This window comes from Sapajus apella, unplaced genomic scaffold (genome assembly GCF_009761245.1).
Source record: "Sapajus apella isolate SASKATOON/1434 unplaced genomic scaffold, GSC_monkey_1.0 scaffold3, whole genome shotgun sequence".
In the NCBI taxonomy this organism is placed as follows: domain Eukaryota; kingdom Metazoa; phylum Chordata; class Mammalia; order Primates; family Cebidae; genus Sapajus; species Sapajus apella.
The window spans coordinates 1,400,913-1,418,226 of record NW_022436943.1 but is presented as its reverse complement, the minus strand read 5'-3'; the positions used below and the strand labels follow the sequence as shown (position 1 = coordinate 1,418,226).

Genomic DNA, 17,314 nt, shown 5'->3' with positions numbered 1-17,314 from the left:
TTACAAGAAATAAATGGCTTTATCTCAGAGTTTATCTTAATAATTTAATCTTACCTGAGGTAAGTTAGTAAAAGCTAAAAGTATAAAAAGGGAATTTTGCTTTTAATTCTGACATTTATGAGTGCCAATTTTTTATCAAGTACCTTTTATTTCAAAATAACTTAAATATAAGAATAATCTAGGGAACATATCAAAATTCATTTTGAGTCTTACCATCAGAGGTTTTAATGAAGAAGGTCTAATGTCCTAGGAACCTCTATTTTAAATTAGCATCCCACATGATTCTGATGCAGGTCATCCAACAGACCATATTAGGTTGTTTTTCTTATCCTCTCTCATTCCACGGCAAGATCTATGGTCATTTTCAGTCCCACAGAAAAAACCTTGGATTTACATAATTTGATCTGTTTTCTCTGGCCTCCAAGTTCTGGTGCATACATCCCCAACAGTTTCACAATACAACCGACTAGGGTATGGGAAGAGGAATTTAGAACTTCTTTTTTTATTTTTATCTCATATACAGAATTTCTATTAATATATGGTTTATTGTGTATATAATTACTGAAAGAATTTTACATGGAATGTAAATTGTTTAGCACTTTGATCTCAGGAATACTATATTCACTTTTTATGATGCAGTATTAGTCATAAATGTTAAATGTTTTACATTTTACTGTCAAGTGACAATTAATTGTATTTTTGCTTGTGTGCTTCCCTATTCCTTTTTGTCCCCATATCAGGTGATGCTTTTCCTTGGACTATCAGCTTGCATCATTTCAGCATATATACCCTTCTTGGAAAACAATTGACACTTTGCCTAGTGGAACCTATGGGTTGCACCTCCACTCTAGCTGTCACATCTCAAAAACTACTTGCTACCGGACCTGATACACGACATTCATTTGTTGTCTGTCTCCATGTTGACCTAGAGTCACTAGAGATAAAATGCTCTAATCCCCAGGTTGGTACATTTGATTTATGAAAGGAAATTTAAAGTAATGTGATTTAAAAGCAATTGTTATCCATTTTGTTGAAGGGTTTCTCTTAAGTATCCTAAATTATTTTTAATTTGGCCATCAAGATCAGGGTAGTTAGATTAAGAATTGCTTTGAAGCTCTCTCAATTTGTGTAATTTAAACTCTTCTGAAAATGTAATGGAAGCAGCACAAATGCATCTTTTGGCTGATGGAGTGAAATCAGTTGCAGATGTAATGTTTTTAAACACTGAAGAACTATTTTACTCTCAGACTGGAAGAGTCTGTTGAACTGATTAAATGTAATTTTCATTCAGATTCTCACTCAGAACTTCTTTGCTTATCATGCAATGTTTTTTATAAAAAAAGATTTCAGTTGTCATAGACTAATCATGTTGTATCTTGCACTTTTACAGTTTAATATGAATTTAGATCACCTGGGTTTACACAGATAGTTGCATGCAATTTATCACTTGTTTCTTTACCCTCAAATAGACTATGCTATATTTTCTACATAGATTGTCAAAGCTGAATACTAGAGTTATATTTTAAAATAATCCTTTTTAGAATATTATTGGATATTCTAGGTCAATATTGACAAATCCATATTTATCTTAGCATTAATTGTTTTAAGCCACTGTTTAAAGAGTGTTTTTTTAAGTAGGTTCAAGTTAGTTGAGCTTCTTGGCACATGCCTTTAGTCCCAGCTACTCAGGAGGCTGAGGCAGGAGGATCACTTGAGCCCAGAAGTTAGAGACTGTAGTGTGCTATGGTTGCACCTGGGAATAGCCACTGCACTCCAGCCTGGGCAGTAAAGCAAGACTCTGTCTTAAAATTTTTTGTTTTGTTTTAATTCACTTTTTATGGAACAGAATTAAATAAAAATATTAAATGTTTTACACTTTACTATCACATGACAGTTAACTGTATTTTTATTTGTGTGCTTCCCTACTCCATTTCCTCCCCTATTTCAAGCAATACTTCTCCTTGAATCAGCTTGCATTCCTTATTTTATAGAGCCTCTTTATTGAAACCATCCTCATCCTTCTTATCTTCCTGCCTTTCTGTCTTTACTATAGACTATATTGCTTGATTTAACTTTTATGTGTATTTGTGTACTTTGAAAAGATTAGAACTAATAATAGATCAGTAAGAGCCATATTATAAAAATACATACAATTAGAATTATGACAAGGCAGCTGTATTAAAAGAACACTATCATAAAAACTTAAAAACTCATCCTCCATTATAATAAAAGTTACTTCTTTTTTTCTTCTTTTTTTTTTTTTTTCCCCCCAGAGACAGGGTCTTGCTTGGTTCCCCGGGCTGAAGTGCAGTAATGCAATCATAGCTCATGTAGCCTCAAACTCCTAGGTTCAACCAGTCATCCCATCTGAAACTCCTAAGTAGATGGGACTATATGCACATGCCACCATGACTAGCTAATTTATTTCATTTTTATTTTTTGTAGGGACAGGGTCTTGCTTTATTGTCTGGGGTGATCTTGAACTCCTGGCTTCAAGTGACCATTCTGCCTCAGCCTCTCAAAGTGCTGGGATTACATGGTGTGAGAACCATGCCATGAAGGTCATTTCTTTTGGAATCAGTAGTGAATACTTTTGAATGCTACTAAACATTTCAGTTTAATGGCCATTTGCCTTTCTATTATAACCCTTAGTGATATAGAAGAAAATAATTATGAAATGACTTACCTTATTTGAGATTACTCTTCGAGTGCTACTGCTAATGGTTGCTTTAAAATGTTTCTAAAAGGAAGGCAAACTGTTATGGGTTGAATTGTGTCCCTGCAAAAATATATGTTGAAGTTCTAACCTTGTGTATCTCAGAATATAACATTTGGTAATAGGTTTGTTACAGAAGTAAGTTAAAATGAGGTCATTAGGGCGACCTAGTGTGACTGGTATCCTTATAAAACAGAAAAATTTGGACATAGACACATACAAAGGGATGATGATGTAAAGACATACAGGGAGATTGCCATGTGAACCTGGAAGCAAAGATTGAACTATTGGAGCTGTAAGCCAAGAAACACCCAAGACGACTGGTTCTCACCAGAAAAGCTAGGCAGAGAGCCAAGGAAGGATTGTACTCAGAATTTCAGAGGGTGCATGGCCCTACTGATGCCTTGATTTTGGATTGTAGCCTCCAAGACCTTTGAGACAATATGTTTCTGTTGTTTTAAGCCACCCAGTTTATGGTACTTTATTATGGCAGCTCTGCCAAAATAGAATGTAGAAGAACAGATTCAACTTCTTTAGACCCTTTATCAAAGAAGTTATTAAAAAGGAAAACCCTTAGCATGGCAGTATAAGCTTTATCAGCCTATCTTTCCCACTGATTATCCCTGTATACTCTGGGAAAAATTCAAAAATTAAAAGTTGACTCCTCCCACATAATTGCACGTTCTCAACTTGTTTTAAAATAATTACATTACAAAATGACTCTAAGGCAGCTATTAGAAATTTTTATGAGTTGTAAAGGAAAGCACACTGAATGAAAAGGTAATAATTCTCAGCTGAGGAATAAAAAGTATAAAAAAGAATCAAATAGAATTTTAGAACTAAAATATACAATACCTGAAGGAAGAAAACCATATTGTGTGGGCTTAAAGGTAGGTAGCCTGGAGATGATAGAAGAGTTGCTAAACTTGAACATAGATTAGTAGAAATTACTGAATTTGAAAAAGAAAGGAAAAAAGTTTTTTAAAAAAATGAACAGTGCATTAATGGCTATAGAACAGAAAGGTCTAATATTGTGTACTACTTGGAGTTTCAGGAGGAGAGGAGAAAAAGATTGGGATTTAGAAAAAGAAGAGATAATTACAGAAAACGTTGCCAATTTGAGGGAAGCGACAGTCTTTTACATATCCAAGAAGCTCACCTTATCCCAAACAGAATAAACCCAAAGTAACACACATTTGGACACATTGTGATTAAAGTATTGAAAACCAAAAATAAATTTTTAAAATTTTTGAAAGCAGTTACAGGAAAAGACACTTTCCATATAAGCAAACAATGATTTGAATGAGAGTAGATTTTCATTAAAAACCACAAGAGACAGAAGCCATTAGAACAATATTTTGAAAGTTCCAACATAGAAGAACTGTTAACCTAGTGAAGATACCCCATAGAAATGTAAGAGAAATAAACCCATTTTTAGATGAAGGAAACCTAAGCAAGTTTGTTACCAGGTGCTCTGTTCTACAAGAAATGCTAAAGGAAATTCTTCAGGATAAAGGAAAATGATACTGGATGAAAAATTAGATCTTCAAGAATGAAGGAAAATCAACAGAAAGGGTAAATGGCTGAGTAAATAATTTTGAGAAAAACTATTTTAAAAATATGTGTGACTCTTGAAGGCAAAAAGCACAAAATTGTCTGCTGGATTTTTCAGTGTATGTAAATGGAATGTACAAGACAACTATAACATTAAGGCTAGAGGAAGATGGAGTAAAAGGATCTATGGTTGCCAAGTTACTGTATCTCATATGATATAAGTGGTACAATATAAACTCTTAAGCAGACTGAAAGTTTTGGTGTGTATGCTATACTCTCTTAAGACAACTAATAAAAAAAATACAAAAATACAAAAGGATAGAGCCAAAAAGCCAATAGAGGAATTAAAATTAAATTCTAAAAAAGATTCAAGGAAGCCAAAAAAGTTGGGAAAAAGTAACAAAGGAACAAAAAATGAATGATAAAACAGTACAAAATATAAAATAGAGCTAAGCCAACTGTATTAATGATTACATGAAATATTTATGGTCCTAATTAGGAATCTGCAAACTAATGCCCATAGGCCAAATTTGGCTATACTCATTTACATATTGTCTGTGATTTCTGCCATTACACAACTACAGAACTGAGTAACAGTAATAGAACAGTATAGAATACAAAGCCTAGGATATTTACTTTCTGGCCCTTTACAGAGAAAGTTTACAAATTATTGGTCGAGACACTTTAATTAAAAGGCAAAGATCTATAGAGTGGGAAGAAAAGCAAGATGCTACCATATAATACCTAAGATTGTATTTTACTTGAAATATAAAGAAACAGATTATAAATAGATACATAGTAAAAGATACACCATACAAACAGCATAAGAAGACTGGACTTATTTTAATCTTAGATAAGATAAAAAAATAAGTGTGTTGCTATAGATAGTAACATGAAACAAAAATTAACAAAATGAAAAAAAATAGACAATTCTAGAATCATAGTAAGAAATTTTTATAGCATCTCTTTCAGTGATACATAAAACAACCAGATTAAAAATAAATAATTGAAGATATAGAAGATATGAAAATACTATGAACTCAGCTTGATCTAATTGGCGTTTGTAGAACAGTATATCCAACAACCATAGAATGTACCATTTTACAGGTATACATGGTCTCTTTTTTAAGATGATCAGAATCATATGAAAGTATTATTTGACCACAGTCTAAGTAAATTAGAAATTAATAATAAAATAGCTAGAAAAACTTTATATAGACATTATTCTACATAATTTATGGGGCAAAGACAAAATTATTTGGGAAATGAGAAAATACTGAATGACACTGAAAAAAAGTAGATAAGCTTAGGCAGTGTTTAGAGGGAAATATAACTTTAAAGACATACTAGAAGGGAAGTAAGGTCTTAATTCAGCTATTTAGGTTCAACTTTAGAAAGCTAAGAAAAGAACAGGAGAAACCCAAAGTAAGTAAAAAGACGAAAATAATAAAGATACGAGTAGAGATGAATGGAACAGTTAACAAAATAGTGAGAAAGAGATAGAAAATTAAAGCCATGAACTGTTCTTTGAAAAGATCAACAAAATTGGTAATTCGTTAGCTATACTGAAATAAGAGAGAGGGAGGAAAAAAATGCAAACTACTGATACCAGGAATGAAGGAGTGTTGATAACATTAAAAGCATAATAAAAGAATAATCAACAACTTTATGCCAACAAATGCAACAACTTAGATGAAATGGAGATTTTTATCGGAAAATAATTTTGTCAAAGTTGACACAAGAAAATAGCAAATAGGAATAGTTCTGTATCTTTTGACAAAATTGAATGTGATGCCAAAAACTTTTCCAGGGAGAAAACTTCCAACCTACATAGAAGAATTCTATCAAATATTCATGGAACAAATAACATAAATTCTTCACAAATGTTTTCCCGGAAATAAAGGGTAAAGTATCCCTCCCCAACTGGTTTTATGACCTAGCATAACTCTAATAACAAAACTTCAAAAAGGCTTTACAAAAGAAGAAAATTAGGCATGAATATCCCTCATGAAAATGATATATACATTCTTAATCAAATATTAACAAATCAAAGATAATATCTAAAAAGCATAATACATAATGGCCAACTAGGATTTATCTTAAAAATACAAATTTGGTTTAACATTCAAAAATCATTCAATAAAATTTACCATAATAACAAGGAGAAAAATCATATAATCATCTCAATAAATCCAGGTAAGACATTCAACATAATTCAGCATGCATTCATGATGAAAAGTCTCAGCAAATTACAAGTTGGAGATAACATTCTCAAACTCATAGAGGTTATATAAGAGAAAACAATGGTAAACATCATACTCAATAGTAAAATATTGAATTGTTTTCCACAGAGATCAGGAAAAAGCTCAGGATTTCTACTTTCAACACTATTTTGTATCATATTAAGAGTTTCTAACCATTACAATAAACCAAGAAAAAGTAATAAAAGACATAAAGGTAGTAAATAAAGAAATAAAGCTGTTTGGATATAACATATATTATAGAAAACCCAAAAGGAGTCTAACCAACTGTTATTAAAACTAATAAAACTCACCAAGCTTTTATGAGACAAAGTTAATGTATTAAAACCAATTGTACTAGCAGCAAACAACTAGAAAATGGAATGAAATCAATTTCACTTTTACCAACATCCAAGAAACATAAATGAATAAATCTAACAAAAGATATCCAAGACCTCTATCCTGAAAGCCATAAAGCGTTGCTGAGAAAACTAAACACCTAAAAGAAGTAGAGAGATACATCTGCTCTTAGATTGGAAGACTCAAATTTTTGATGGCTTATTGATCTTGATATTGGACTTAACCAAGTTTAAAAACTACTTTTTGAAGGACACGTTGAGATAGCAGAAAGCCAGACATTTGGAGAAGGTATTTACAAGACATTTTTCAAACAATGGACTGTTATCCAAAATATTTAAAAATCCTCTTCTCCCCTCCCCTCCCCTCGCCGCTCCCCTCCCTTCCATGTAGTGACGCGATCTGTGCTCACTGCAACTTTCTGTTCGTGGGTTTAAGTGGTTCTCCTGCCTCAGCCTCCTGAGTAGCTGGGATTACAGGTGTGCACCACCATACCCAGCTAATTTTTGTATTTTTGTAGAGATGGGGTTTCACCATGTACCAGGCTTCTCTTGAACTCCCAACCTCAAGCAATTTGCCAGCCTCAGCCTCCCAAAGTGCTGGGATTACAGGTGTGAGCCACCATGCCTGGACTAAAAATTAGTTTCACTCAGTAACATGATGAACAATAGATGATAAACATAAAGACAAATAATGGAGAAAAGACTTCAACAGATACTTCACAAAATATTTAAATAGTCAATAAGCATATGAAAATATGCCCAATATCATTATCAGGGGAAAAACATGAGGAAATAGAACTATACACCTATTAGATTGGCTGAAATAAATGATAGACTCAATACATGGACCAACTGGAACTCATCATACACTCCTGTGAGAACGTAAAAGTGATGTAATAGCATTGGAAACGCCTTTGCAATTTCTGAAAAAGTTCAGCACACACCATACAACCCAGCCATTCCTCCCTGAGTATTTCCTCTGAGAAACAAAAATGTATGTCCACAAAAAGTCTTTTACAGAGATGTATATAGCAGCTTTATTTATATAGCCCCAACTGGACACAACTTACAAGTTTATTATTAGAATTAGTAAAAAAAATTATGGCCTACTCATATCAAAGTAATACTAGTCAGTCATTAAAGGGCTGAATTACTGATAAAATGCAAAATCATTGATGAATCTTGGGATCATTATGCTGACTGAAAAAACCCAGGTGGAAAAAGAGTACTTACTGTATAATTCTATTTACATAAAATGTTAAAATATGTAGATTACTATTAATATATAATGATAGAAAGTATGTTACGTGTTGCCTGGAAGCAGGACAGGAAGAGAGAAGGAATAGGGGGTGACAGGAAGAGGACACATTACAAAGGGATATGAAGATTTTTTGGAAGATGTAGAAGTATTGTTTTTCTAAAGTCATAGTTCATATTTAGTAGTAGCTCAGTCTCTCTATAAAGCTACATATAATTGTCCCCTGCTACTTGGAGTTGTCTACCAAAGTTCTTATAACTTAGGAAAGATTATTGTAGCTGTGAGAGGATAGTTCTACTCCACATGTTCTGGTTATCCATAGCTATCCTAGCTAACACAAAAGAATTCTTAGATTCCATTATTATTCATATTTTTAAAATTTTTCTTTACTTTGAGATACTTAATAGTTTTGTGATTATTATGTGTTTAGTAAATGTAATACTCTGGCTCAAAACTAGAGTACTGGGTATATTCTCTAGCTATCCACCTTGTTTGGAGATAAGCTCAGATTTTGTTGTTGTTTAAATATAAACCAGCTCTAAGCAAAGTCATCAGCTGGATGGGGCCTGTGTTTGGCCTTGTATTTCCCTCCTACATCTGTTCCTTCCCTGTTGTCCTTTCTTCAGTTATCAGGCTTCCAGGGCCAGAGCCTACCAGAGGCTCCCAGTGCCTTCTTTCTTCTGTTCTTCCAGATACCAAAAACGTTTTTTCAAGAATTATTCCAAGGCTGAATGAACCTTATGCACTGAGAGTTCGTTTTTACTCAAAGTGTAATAATTCTTATATCTTTATGTAATTCTACTTTATCTTCTCAGTAAATCCTCATAAACAAAATTGTGTTAAATTTTCACCACCTTGTGTAACCAAAGTTGATCACAAGGTTGTTGGGAAGTCTGATATATTTATGAAAATATTTTGTAAACACTGAAATGTTATATGAATATAATTTTGTTAATGTAGACTGACTCTGATTAAAATATGAGACCCTCTTTGCAAACTGGTGTGAATATCCCTGGTGAAATGTAGCAACATTCCTGAAGAGATGTGAGACCAGAAAACAATAGCACTGAAGAATCTATGTATACTAAGAGATTTGGTGAGGGATTAATACTTTGATATCTTCATGTGACATATTAACCTAAATTTTAATGACAAAACATAAGACTCTAAACATCTTTGTTGTAAGTGATTGCTTTAGCTTATGCTTCCACACTCTTTGAATTCTTTCAAAATTCCAAAGGATGGCTTGATATTTTTTGCCATATGCAGTAAGCAAATACTACTGAGTACTCTGTGTAAGGCAGACATGAAGTAAACAAAGATGAATAAAACAAACATACAAAGAACATCATATTTACATATAGCCACAAGTAAAGAACAAATCTTGAATATATCACAAGAAAATATGTGGATGATACCTTACATTCAGGGGAACCAAGAGTTGATTAACAGCTTACTTCTCATAAGAAACCATGAAGGCCAGAAGAACAGCATGTTTAAATTATGAAAATAAAAAAATAAAACTTCTCAATTTAGAAGTTCTTAATTAAGCAAAAATAACTTTTATAAATGAAAACTAAAGAAAGACATTTTCAAAGACAATGATCTATCACCAGTAGGAACTGCATACAAGAAGTACTAAAGAACATTTTTTACACTCAAAGGAAATGACACCAGATGGCTGAGCATCTCTTCAAATGTTTATTGACCATTGAGTTTGCTCTTTGTGAATTCACAAATAATTTATATTTTCCTGATTACTAATAAGATTGAACATTTTTTCAAATGTTTATTGTCCAGTGAATTTGCTCTTTTGTGATTTGTTAATTCAAATCATTTACCCAGGTTTCTATTAAATTCATTTTTCTTAGCAATTTGTAAAAACTTTCTTTATGCTCTATAAATAACAAACCCTGTAACTGTAATGCAGTTAATTTGCCTTTAAACTTTTTGATGTCTTTTGCCAGAAATGTTTAATCTCTCATGGTCAAAGATACCTATATATCAATTTTTATTTTCTGGATATCCTGTCTTAAAGAGAGTATCATGGATCCCTAAAGTGCACACAGATATACATATGACCATAGGATCCTAAAATTAATGACTCAGAATTTTTTTCTTGTGCTTTCTCATTAATCCAACCATTTTTGTTTTTTGTTTTTGTTTTTTAAAATATATTTGTGGTAAAGAAGAGGTGCAAATCAATACTTCTTGTCCTTTTTACACCATTGGCTACTTTGATATCTGACAAAAACTGTGAGCCTTTTCTCAGAATGTTGTATAGACCCATTGAGTTTGCATACTGACATATACTGTCAGAAGGTTGTGGCCTTTTGATTGTAGCCAGTGTGTATCTTGATTACATTTTGTGGAAACAATTCCTACTTAAATACCTTTCTTTGGCTTATCCATTAGGATGACATCAGAATTGTGATCCTTGTACACTGTTACATTTATTTCATTGCTGCCTAGATACAGAACCCTATGTAGTTAATGTATTTTAAAAATAGAGGAAGCTGTGTATGTAAGGTAGGCTGACAGCAAATTTATTGCTCTATCAGACATTACTGTCTATGTTAGTCCTGCAACTTTCATTGCCATTCTATGTTCTTAGACGATGTGTATATTTATCTTGGTTGAATATTTGGTGATTTCATGACTGGAAAAGATTTCTGTCATCCCTTCCCTTCATCTTAACTATGTGACCAAAGTTACCCTATTCTCCTTCATGTCTTTAAACACCAATATCTTAGCATTTTTGGGTTTATAAGTGTGTGGAACTAGAGAAAGAACAGATTTATGCCAGTTTTCTATATATTTATTGTTTTGTTGCTGTTACGTTGATCAGTTTTTACCAAGGCAATCGAATTTGACATTAATGTATAAGAACACAGGCTTTGAGTTCAAACAAAACTCAATTTGTACCCATTTTAATTTCTCTGAGCTTTTTTTAGACAGAGTTTCCTTTTTGTTGCCCAGGCTGGAGTGCAATGGCATGGTCTCAGCTCACTGCAACCTCCATCTCCTGGGTTCAAGTAATTCTCCTGCCTCAGCCTCCCAAGTAGCTGGGATTATAGGTACCCACCGCCATGCCTGGCTTTTTTAATTATTATTATTATTTTTAGTAGAGATGGGGTTTCACCATGTTGGCCAGGCTGTTCTCCAACTCCTGTCCTCAGGTGATCCACCCACATCAGCCTCCCAAAGTGCTAGGATTACAGGCATGAGCCACCATTCCCAGCCTGAGTTCATGATTTTTGTTTTATCTTTTAAACAAAAACTGGACAAGTATAATGTTTTATATGAAAATTTGTTTTTATGTTAAATGTTTTGAAACTGAGTTTTAATGATTAGTAACAACCTACATACCAAATGAAATAGTTTTTGTAAGTTTGTATTAACTTAGAGCTCTCTTCATTGTTCAACACAGATCACTAAATTGGTTGGTGAAATTCCATTTCTCCTTGATTTCCATTGACATTGTATATCCATGGTTTTTCTTCTCCCTCTCTGCCTTTTGTGATTCTGTTCTGACACTATCTCCTGATACTCTGTAAAATGGGCCCTTCCTCTCTAGCTACCTATATACTCTTCATGAGCCCTCTAGCTTGTCTTGATCATCCCCTGCACTTGTCTTTTGTTCATTCCATACTTCTCAGTAGAGAGTCTTTGTACTCACCTAAATCCTGTCTCTCCTTTAGAAATATATCTTCCTGAGGCTTTTCTTAGCCTCTCCAGTGAAATTGAGTCTCTTTTCTGAACAGCTGTAAATGAAAAAATGTATGTGAAAAGATTTTTTTTAAGTAATGTTACATTTTTATACTCAGCATTCAATACACAAGACATTGTTGATATTCAGTCACCTTTATTCAGTACTCACATAAAGCCACCTTACATGGTGTTTACTTTTTCAGAGATTTTTGAAAAATGCTTTTTGAGGTATACTTAAAATACAATAAACTGCATGTTTAAATTATCTAATTTGTTAAAATTTGGCATACATACATGAAACTACACCCACAATCTAACATCTTCAAAAGTTTATGTTCTTATGCAGTCCTCCCTTCCATTTCTCTCCATCACAGGTACAATTGACTCTGTCATTATAGACTAATTTTTGTTTTCTAGGATTCTCTGTAAATTGAATCATACCATGTTTTTCTTAGCCTAGCTTCTTCCATTCTCCATAATTATTTTGAGATTAATTTACGTTGTTGCTTGCATCAATAGTTTATTTCTTTTTATGGCTAAACAGCATCCTGTCATATGAATGTACTTTAATTTGTTCAGTACCTGTCAATGTACATTTGGGATTTTTTTCCAATTTTTGCCTGTTACAAATAATGCTGCCATGAACATTTGTGTATACATCTCTGTACGGACAATGGGCTTCAGTTTTCTTGGGAAACTATTTAGGAGTGGAATGGCTGGATCGTATATTAGGTACATACCTTTTTCAAAAACTGTCAAATCATATTCTAAATTTTACATTCCTATCAGCAGAAAATGAGAGTATTAGTTGCTCTGCATCCTTGCTAATACTTGATACAGTTAGGCTTTTTAATTTTAGACACTCTAAAGATGGGAGGTGGTAATTCATTGTGGCTTTACTTGGCATAGTATTTTAGCACAACTTGAGATAAAAGTTGAACATTTATCCTAGATTGTTTTGCCTTATTTCTTTAACCCTCTGAATTTGAAAAGTCTGAATTTTGTTAACAACTTTCTTCTTTGAAAATAAAAATATGTTTAAAGTGTATGTCATGGTTTGCATGGCACTTTAAACACAAAATGTACTCATTGCCATTCAGGCACAGTATTTTAATGGTAATACTTAAAGGAATCAGAAGTAGTAACAATAAAAGCAGCCTAATTTGTTTTAAATAAATACTCTTTATGTCCTTAGAAATATTTAGAACCTGTTTTGGCTTTTTGTTGTTGTTGTCTGTGCTTTCTTTATTTATCAGTTTTAATTATTTAAGAAAAAGCAAAATAATCTTCTCAAAAATTGGTTTGCAACAAAGTTGTTTATAGAGAGAAACATCCATGATTATGAAGGACAAAAGGAGTTGAACAAATATTTTTCTAAGAACCTTAAATAAGATTTTTAGCTATTAGATTACTTTTAAACAAAAATAGCTATAACCTGAGATTTGAAACTTCATTACACAAAAACCAGGAGAAAATTGTGCACCCAAGTGCTGTTTTATATCAAATGAGGATGGATTGACAACAGTGTTTTTATGCATCTGTTCTGCCCACATAAGAAGCCAGCTTCATCATCTGGATGTGTCCTGGGGCTGAAACTTTTTATAAATATGAGAATTTCACTTTTTTTTAATGGCAAGCAGAATATGGTATCCAGCTGTGGATTTGCTTATATATTGTGTTTGCATTTTTTTTTCCCCTGGGCTTGTTTTATACAGTATATGGCACTACATTGTCATACAAATTTCATGATTAATGCTTATTTATGAAACCTTGTATAAATATCTTAGGACTCAGTCAAACAATGTGCAAGTTAAACAGTTTTTTCTCTGAATATTGGAATGACCTCTCCTTTGGGAATAGTAGGTTGAATATGTTCTTTATCTGCAGAAAAGTCTCATATGTAGCATTTGCCTCTTATTATTTGATATTATATCATTCTTTTTCAATTTATTTTGTTGGACAAGAAATCCAGTTTCAGATTTATTCCTGGGAAACACAGAAAAAATTTAGATGTGGAAATTATTTAGAAATAAGGATGGTAGTTATTTTATATTACACTAAATAATTATATTTACTAGGATGTCTTTGCTTTTTGATTCTGTCCTGTGCTTGAGAGCATTTGTATGTGTTCTATTATTCATATATTGAAATAAATCTACTGTTTGCTAATAAGCTGTGCTTACATTACTGTGGTTTTAATCCACAAAAAATGCTAGGTTGGTTATTAAATATCACAGTGTAAGGCAAATTTCAAGTGTAAGTTAATAATGATCAATGATGCATTGGTAGAGTTTTGTTTTGTAAATCTTACTTCTCTGGAATAATTTTCTCATATTAGTATTTTAGTGGATTGAAACTGGAAATTGAAAGACTTATTTTCTCTTCTCTTTTTCTTATGCTCTCAGGTCCAGCTTTTCTGTGAACTAACTGATACCATGAATAAGGTCTGGAATAAGATTCATAGGAGAGGCAATCTTAACCTATCTTCAGGCTCTCCAGAGACCATGGCAGGGCCTGTTCCTACTTCTCCAGTTAGAAGCAGTATAGGCACAGCTCCTCCAGATACCAGCACATACAGCCCATCTGCTGACATTGGGACTACTACTGAGGTAAGTGTTTTTGAAAATCCTGTTACAAAATGACAGTTAATATATAACATGATTTCCAGATCATAGTTTGAAATGAAGATAACCTCACCACTGTGAAAACTGTTAGATTCTGAAGGTTTAACAGGAGCTGTTTCAGCAGTGTGTATTCCTTTTAGGTCCAAGAATTGTTTTTAATCACTTTCAATAGGTTACGGTACCCCATAGTAGGATTAGTAGGTTGTATATGTTCTTTATCTGTAGAAAAGTCTTGAACATTTATCCTAGGACAATGCAGGCTCTGTGAAATGGTAAAAACTGAGACACAGTAAAGGTATGTTTCCTCAGAAGTATGGAAATGTAGAAGCTGAATGAAAAAGAGGCTCATGGTCCCCTTTTCTCTACCTCTGTTCCTCTATACCTTTCTTGAACCAGGTGACTATTATCTAGTCATCTGGTTTAGATTAGTGGTTTTCAACCCTGTCAGACCCAGTGTCCTCTCCTTCTTCCTCCCAATCATAAAAGCTTTTCTTTTTATTTTTAACATCCTAACCTAGCATGCCACTACCTCTTTTGTATAAGAAATATTTTTATAATGCCTCCTTTACTATCCTGAGTTGAAAATAAAAATGTAACCAGAAATGAAAACAAAAAATAATGTAACTTACATATACATATAATTTCAAAAATATAAAATATCTTATACAAACTTTAAAGCATAAATAAAAGGAAAGTAATTTAAGATACAGTAATATGTACTTCAATATGTAAATGCCTTGCTTAGCATGACTACATTAGAAGACATAATAGAGTAGTCAGATACATAAAATTGCTGTGAATATGATGGCTGCATAGACTTGTGCAGGTCTTTGTTTAATACCACAAGTGGTATTGCTGTTGGTGACGTGATTTTCTAAAATATAGTGACAAACTCTTGGTAAAGTTTCAAACAAAACATAGTTCAGTCTTTCATTATAGTGTTGAATTTTGGAACTTTTAGTGTATTTTAAAATCATGCAAAAATGAAAAAAAAGTTTAGATTTAACATTTTATAAATAGGATTTTCACCTGTGTGTATATATGTGAGACAGTCTTCATTTTTCAGGACTGCCCTATTCTATACAGGACTTCATGAATCCCTAATTCCTAATCCTTAAATGCCAATAATGATACACTACTATTGAGTCAACCAAAAATACCCCATTCATTTCCAAACCATTGCTTAGAGGACAGATATTTTCCCAACAAGAACCACCGTTCTATAGTAGATGGAGGTAGTTTTGTTTTTGTTTCTGCATAAACACACCATTTCCTCTGGAAATAAAGCTATTGGCAAAATACAGAATGGGATAAGAATCAAGGAAAAAGGATGTTAATTTCTTTCATCTTACAAATCAGTAAAAGCAAACAAACTCAGTTAAAAGGACAAATTTCAGCTGCTGTAAGGCTTTTAACACTTTGGAGTACATCTGTTTAACCCCTTGTACAAGGAACTTTTCTCTCTTGCCCATTTCACATCTTAAGAATCACAATAACCTAGGTGATAAGATTATTCTTTTTCTTTTTTCTTTTTTTTCCCAAATGAGGAAGAGGTAGAATGTCTAGAAATGAGCCTGTATCAAGTTAATGGGATACATCCTTTCTAGAGTAAAAGCAGTGAATTCTTTCTGGAAGATTTCCAATGTCATTAGCAAACAAAATCTTTTATAATTCCTGCAGTAAAAAAAGCTATTTAACTTTATTGAATGAAGCAGTTTCCAAACTTATTTAACCAAAAGCTCATTCTTCTCAGTCTGCCTATTAACAGTGTACAAAATATATTTTGTGAAATCCTTTGGTAGAGTAATCAAAGTTTAATCAGTTGCTAGACAAGGATCGTACAAGTGAAACTGATAAATACAGCTAAATCTTAGAGACATTTAAGTAGCTGAAAGGAGAATGTTCCATGAAACAGTTGTTTTCTAAGTACTGTGTTTACAGGAATGTTTAGAGGAACATGACATCCATTTTGGAGGGCTCACTCAACTCTTTTGGAAATGTTTTGTTTGGTTTTTGTTTTTTTTTTTTTAAGGAATATTTAAAAGAAACTTCAAGTCTAGGAAAGACAGGGCCCATATGAAATGGTTACAGCTTTTGGTCATACATCTAGAGACTGGCATTTATGCAATGTATAGTGTGAATCATGCACTGTAGGATTGTACAGTGTACAAACAACACAAAAGGACATAGTGGCCCTGATGTGAAATGTAATAAAAGTAAATGCCCTAGATTCATAGAGGAAGGATTAATAAGTTCATTCTAAGAGATCTGTGGCTATTTTGTAGAGAAAATAACACTTGAGATGGATATTTAAAATTGAGTAAGACATGAGTAACAATTTTGTTTTAGTAGATGTATAATAATACATTCTGAAAGAATAGTATCCTCATCAGCCAAAGTGAGGAAGTTAAGAAAAGGGAAAATTTTGCTAAATTGCTTGAAAACAAGTAAATCCTGATTTTAACAACATCCTTATATGACTGAAATTCATTTTGAATTAGAAAGTTGAGGATTTTTTTCTGATTGGGCTATAAAGACAAGTAATGAAAATGCTCATAGTGGATGTGTTAGTTTTGTGTTATCTATATATTTAATCTGACCTGTATGACAAAGATCTGAAAATGACAAAATCTTAATGCAAAACTTTCATATATTAATATTCAAAAAAGACTATGTAAAGCAGCTCATAGAAATGGAGTCATAGGGGAAGGTGGATGGGGAAATGGCATATATTTTCAAAGTGCACCCTATTCTCTTATTTATATATTGTGGTCAAGAAGAGAGATAGATGATTACTACTAGTCCAATATCAATTTGAAATCCACTTGGGAAGCTTGTTTGCTGAGAGGTAT

At 32.8% G+C, this 17,314-nt stretch overlaps 1 protein-coding gene across 1 annotated transcript in view; it reads left to right on the top strand.

Annotated features, from left to right (window-relative positions):
* The window catches only part of VPS13B (vacuolar protein sorting 13 homolog B), an 823,218-nt gene that overhangs the window by 434,846 nt on the left and 371,058 nt on the right, over nucleotides 1-17,314 (top strand). The window contains exons 24-25 of the mRNA XM_032247702.1: nucleotides 741-961; nucleotides 14,244-14,447. Of these exons, the coding sequence (XP_032103593.1) occupies nucleotides 741-961; nucleotides 14,244-14,447 (425 nt within the window). The remainder of the gene's footprint in view (nucleotides 1-740; nucleotides 962-14,243; nucleotides 14,448-17,314) is intronic.